At 42.5% G+C, this 5,226-nt stretch overlaps 1 protein-coding gene across 1 annotated transcript; it reads right to left on the reverse strand.

The window, feature by feature from the left end:
* Positions 1–371: 371 nt before the first annotated feature.
* LOC108939027 (chymotrypsin-like elastase family member 2A) lies at positions 372–4,494 on the reverse strand. Its single transcript, XM_018760118.2, has 8 exons — positions 4,329–4,494; positions 3,714–3,802; positions 3,135–3,232; positions 2,367–2,492; positions 1,975–2,111; positions 1,403–1,548; positions 584–736; positions 372–450 (listed from the first exon to the last, which is right to left on the reverse strand). The coding sequence occupies exons 1-8, from the start codon at positions 4,366–4,368 to the stop codon at positions 433–435; spliced, it is 807 nt and encodes a 268-aa protein (XP_018615634.1). The 5' UTR covers positions 4,369–4,494; the 3' UTR covers positions 372–432.
* Between the last annotated feature and the right edge of the window lie 732 nt (positions 4,495–5,226).

A 5,226-nucleotide genomic window follows, 5' to 3' on the forward strand; every position in this document is an offset into this window, starting at 1 on the left:
GAACAAGCTTCTCAGCACATTGCTGCGTCTCTGCGGACCCCTGTTGGCAGCTCATGGACTTACACCCTGCTTCAACAGGCCCTTCCTATTACTATGGTAAAAGAGGGATCGGAAATTTCTTCAAGCATCTTGAGGAACAAAGTCACACTGTCCTCATTTCTTGTAATATGCTCTGCATTTGCTTAATATAGTTTGCTTATTGCTTCAGCATATTTAACTAATGTGCTTATAATAATATAATATGCTTATAATGTGCTTATAATAAGCTCATCTTGATGTTTTGCTTTTCCCTTACATGTAAAAACATGCATGCCAGCATAACTGTTTTACCTTCCAGTCTGTTACCGTGGAATGAAGTAAAAAGCTAGATATTTAGTTTGCTCAGTTGTTTATTGGATTCTGGAAATATAGCAGATGTTTGCTGCAGATGCCTCAGTTGTTGGCCATAACCTAGGAAAACAAACAACCAAATAAAGTTCTGTTAGATTTTTGGGTACTGTGTTGTATTCATGGGCTGTTCTTCAGATCCACTCTCTCCAACCTTTCTGCCACTGTGCTCACTGGGTTAGTGCTGTCACCGTACCTGGTTGATCCAGTCATTGAAAGCAGAGACACGAGTGAAGACGGTGGGCTTCTTTTCGTAGTTGCAGCCCAGGGCAGAGACAAAGCTGGCAATGCCATGGACTTCCCACACACCATTTGTGCTTTTGCAGTTCAGGGGGCCACCAGAGTCTCCCTGGAAGAAGAGTGACAGAAAGAGATCGTGACATATTGCACATACTGACCGTACTGGAGTCACTCAGACCTAAAATTTTAACAGTGCTGTACAGCTGATCATGATCAAGTGAGGTCACTTTATTGTGTGTTTGTTGTGTGTTTCCTTTACACAACTTTTAATTAAGTATTCAAAACACATCATGCTCAATATCCATCCATCCTTTGTCAACAACCGCTAGTCCCAAGCGGAGTCACAGCGAGCGGGTGGCTACCCGGCAATACAGGGCGCAAGGCCGAAGGGGGAGGGGACACACCCAGGACGGGACACCAGTCAGTTGCAGAGCACCCCAAGGAGGGCTCAAACCCCAGACCCGTCACACAGCAGGCTTCGGCTGAACCTACCACGCCAATGCGCCCCCCACCACACACTACAAATAACCAAAAATCAAAACACCTCGTATACATCACGATCAATTCAAATAAAATTATGTTTGTAACCTTGCAAAAACCGTGCAACAAATTTTAAATTGCATTCTGTCATTTGAAAGGACAGATGTATGAAATGTAACTGTAAACAACTCCCTTTCATTGGACAGATGATGAAATTGCCCACCTCAACACCTTTCATAGAGGCGCAGTCATCGACACACAACAACAAACCAACCACTGAACTGACAGGACTCACGTTGCAGCCAGCGACGATGCCATTTCCGCCTGCGCATACCATGGTGTTTCTGACAGAATGGCCCCACCAGTCAGGCTGTGAGCAGATGGTGTTATCCACCACAGGCAACAGACCCTGCTGCAGCTTCTTTGCAATGGGACCATTGGCTGGAACACAACGAATATTTGTCAGAATTTTTGCCAACACACACACACACACACACACACACACACACACACACACACACACACACACACACACACGCACACACACGCTGAAACTGCTTGTCGGGGTCATGGCAAACCAGAGCCTAACCTGACAACACAGAGCACAAGGCTGGAGGGGGAGAGGACACATCCAGGGCGGGATGCCAGTCCATCACAAGGCACCCCAAGCAGGACTCGAACCCTAGACCCACCAGAGAGCGGGACCCGGCCAAACCCGCTACGCCATCACACCCCTCTTTTTTTGCCAAAAAGCATTTGTAAATTTTGCAAATGGCAAAACAGACACACACACCCAGATGCACCTTTCATAAGACACATCTGCATTTGTATTTATTAAGGTCTTCCCAAAAAGGGAAGGAATCTTACTGGAGAGTCTGCCCCAGCCAGTGATGTAGCAGGGATAGTCATTGGGCAGGATGCTTCCGGCAGACGGGATGCACGTGAGCTGGATGTGCTTACTCAGGGTCACGTGCTCTGACAGCTTGATCAGGGCTATATCATTTCTGCACATGACACATAAGGAGAAAGATAACCAGTGGGCCAAATGTGTGCTCTCTTGCAAAATGGAATTTGTTACAAATTAATTACAAGTATGTTTGCAAATATTTTTTATCAATAACATGATTATTGTTCATGCTGCTAAGGGCAATACTTTGAAAGTGAAATTTAAATTGAATTTGAAATTTATCAGCAGGCTGGCAGAGTGTAAAAGGCTGCATACAGGAATTTGACAGGTATGCAATGGAAGGTAATTGTACCCCAGAGTCCCCAGTGAGGGGTTCCACTTCTTGTTCACTATGATCTTCTGTGGGGTAATGGCATGGGATCCAGGCTCCTCCACATCCAGGTTGTACTTGCCCACATACACTCTGTAGGTCTGCCTCCTGTTTTGAGACAAAGGGTCACAAAGGACCCACATCTGTGAATACCGGGTGTTTTCATGCAGAATTCAATTTGGTTTTTCATTCAGTTTGATATGATTCTATATTCTTAATACTCAAACTGGAAAATGTTAGCCCAAAACTAAGTTTTAAAGAATGGGTGCAATCATTTTATAAGATAAGAGGTACTTTACATTTAGATGATGCTTTTCTCCATAGCCACTTACAATGTTAAGGTTACAATTTTTACAAGCTTACAATTATTTACCCACTTATGCAACTGGGCAATTTTACTGGAACAATTTCAGGTAAGTACCTTGCTCAAGAGTCCTAGAGCCTGTGCTGGGGAACTAATCTACACTCTTCGGATTCAAAGGCAGTAGCTCAAACCACTATGCTACCAGCTGTCTACACAGGTCCTATGCTAATATGATTTTGCTCTCAGTTAGATTGGTAGGTACCCTGTTCCAAATTCACACTAACTACAAGCTGCTCCTTGTATGGGGTGTCTTTCATCCCAGCAGACTGAGGTGATGATTGAGTACTACGGAATCTGTGTGGTGGAATGATGTCCTGCCTTAAGCCCTGTGATAGATCCTGGAGCACTTGACGTAAAGTGATGCCCGTCTGCCTGAATGTTCTTACGTAATGCAGTGAGCAGCAGTCAAGACCCAGTTGGTGGCGATCAGGGAGCCTCCGCAGATATGTCTCCACCCGTCAAATGACTGGACCTGCAGCGAGATCTACGGGCAGCAGCAAGAGAGAAATACAACTCTTTCATCTTAAAAATGTGAAAGCAAGAAAATTCTTGAAAAGTTCCTTGCATTCAAAATAACCTCATGAAAGCTGCTGGAAAAGGCACCCCTTCACACAATGGCACTTCATATAATCCTCCAAAACCATTATGTGGATAGGTACTCCTTGTAAACTGATTGGAGCACATAATGTCAATGGAATTCTTCACACAGATAAATTACTGCAGAGAAATTAAATTGATTAAAATTAGCCATTTTGTTTAGAATCCACCCAACACACTCTCATTATTTTTTATAATAAAACAAGACATCAACAGTGCTTTCTTTCTGAATATTTTTATGTCTTATATTTGCCTCGGAAGCCATGACAACAAAAATGTGAAAGGATGAAGCTGTGAGCTCTCCTCTCCTATGAAAACAACAGCATACAGAGGACAACAACTGAAGGGAAGGGAACGTGAGTATCTACCTGCCAGGGCCAGCTGTAAGGGCGAGCATCTACACCATTGACCACCCGGGTGATCGACGGCTCGATGGGGGGCCTCCCACACCCATAAACTATAAGGACACAGAGGCATTGTGGGTAATCTTTTCTGCAGCATGAAAATCAAGTACACTCTTACTTTCCTCACCTATACGAACAGTGCAGTTATGCATCATAGTGTCATTGTCACTTATCTTTCCATAATGACTCTCTGTTTGTCTTTGCCTCTAGCAGAAATCATCATGGTTTGAGCAACAAAACAGGAATAACAGTCCATTAACACTCCCCTGGATCTGCCTGTCAAGATGGTTTAGCTAGGAAACAAAAAACTTTAGCAAATTAGAAGTTTTCAGATTTTCAAATTATTCTGCAAAGCAGCTCATCATTTTGATATTATTAAATGTCATAATTTTCTGTTTTACTATCTCGAGAAAAGCTTTTATTCTGAGTTACTAAAAATCAGAAACATCCCATAGTGATGATTTCTGGGTCTCACAATGAATAAGTTATTAAGAAATGTGAAAACTTATAACACCTTGAAAATACAAAATTAAGCCTTTAAAACAAATCCATATGCAGACAGCTGGAAAACTTCCTTACCGCTGACGAAAAGCAGTGAGGCTAAAACAATTGGGATCATCTTGGTTTCTTGCTGGGTGGTGGAATTTAGACGAGGCACTCGACAGAAAACAAAGATTGACTTTATTGCAGTGGATCAGAGAGTGTCTTCAGAAATTATATCTGAGAGGTTATTGCACACAGCATTTATACATGTCCCACACAGGAGTAGTTCCTATAGAATACATCATGGAAAGTTACAGTTCTCAGAGTTTTGGGTGAAAAAGAGGAAACAGGGTGCAAGTGTGTTACCTTGCAAAATAGAATTGTGGTGTGATGTTGAAACTAGGTTCACCGGAGAACATTTTGAAAAAGTCTTCCTAAACTATTTACTTGTAACGAACACAGTGCTACTAAGTTAAACTGTCAAAAGTCATAAAATAACAACTACAACTGATGCAATGCTAGGGTACAGGAGAGCTCTTTTAAATAGACGTGCCATCTTATCTTCGGTTGTGCTAACTGATAAATCTGGCTGCTTTCATTGGTGTCCCATAATAAACAAGTCACATTGATCGTAAAATATTTTTTGATTGAAAATAGCATTTTTTCCCAATGATGAGACTTGCTGAATAATGACTGGACAGCCCCACTACAAGGACAGGTGTGTGGATGAGGTCTTTTCTCATGGCCTTCAAGTTATCCAAGTTCCAGGCATCAACACAGCAATGCTTTGAACAGGTGATAGGCCATATGTGTTATGGGAAAGCATGTGTGCTGAATAGGCTGAAGGCCGCAAAGTGTCTCTAGGTTACCTTGCATTTTCCTCCCCTTTGTGACTGTGAAGCTGGCCGAGCATTATGGAACCACTGGAGTAAATATCTCCTCAAAGTACTTCATTTGGTGTGCTTCATTTTTCACAGTTGTATTATTAATTTTT

This window comes from Scleropages formosus, chromosome 17 (assembly GCF_900964775.1).
Source record: "Scleropages formosus chromosome 17, fSclFor1.1, whole genome shotgun sequence".
In the NCBI taxonomy this organism is placed as follows: domain Eukaryota; kingdom Metazoa; phylum Chordata; class Actinopteri; order Osteoglossiformes; family Osteoglossidae; genus Scleropages; species Scleropages formosus.

Coding starts and splice junctions, on each gene's coding strand:
- LOC108939027 (XM_018760118.2), bottom strand. CDS start 4,368: ATGATCCCAATTGTTTTAGCCTCACTGCTTTTCGTCAGCG. Junction 3,803..4,328: donor CTCACTGCTTTTCGTCAGCG/GTAAGGAAGTTT, acceptor GTGTCCTTATAG/TTTATGGGTGTGGGAGGCCC. Junction 2,112..2,366: donor CCCTCACTGGGGACTCTGGG/GTACAATTACCT, acceptor TGTCATGTGCAG/AAATGATATAGCCCTGATCA.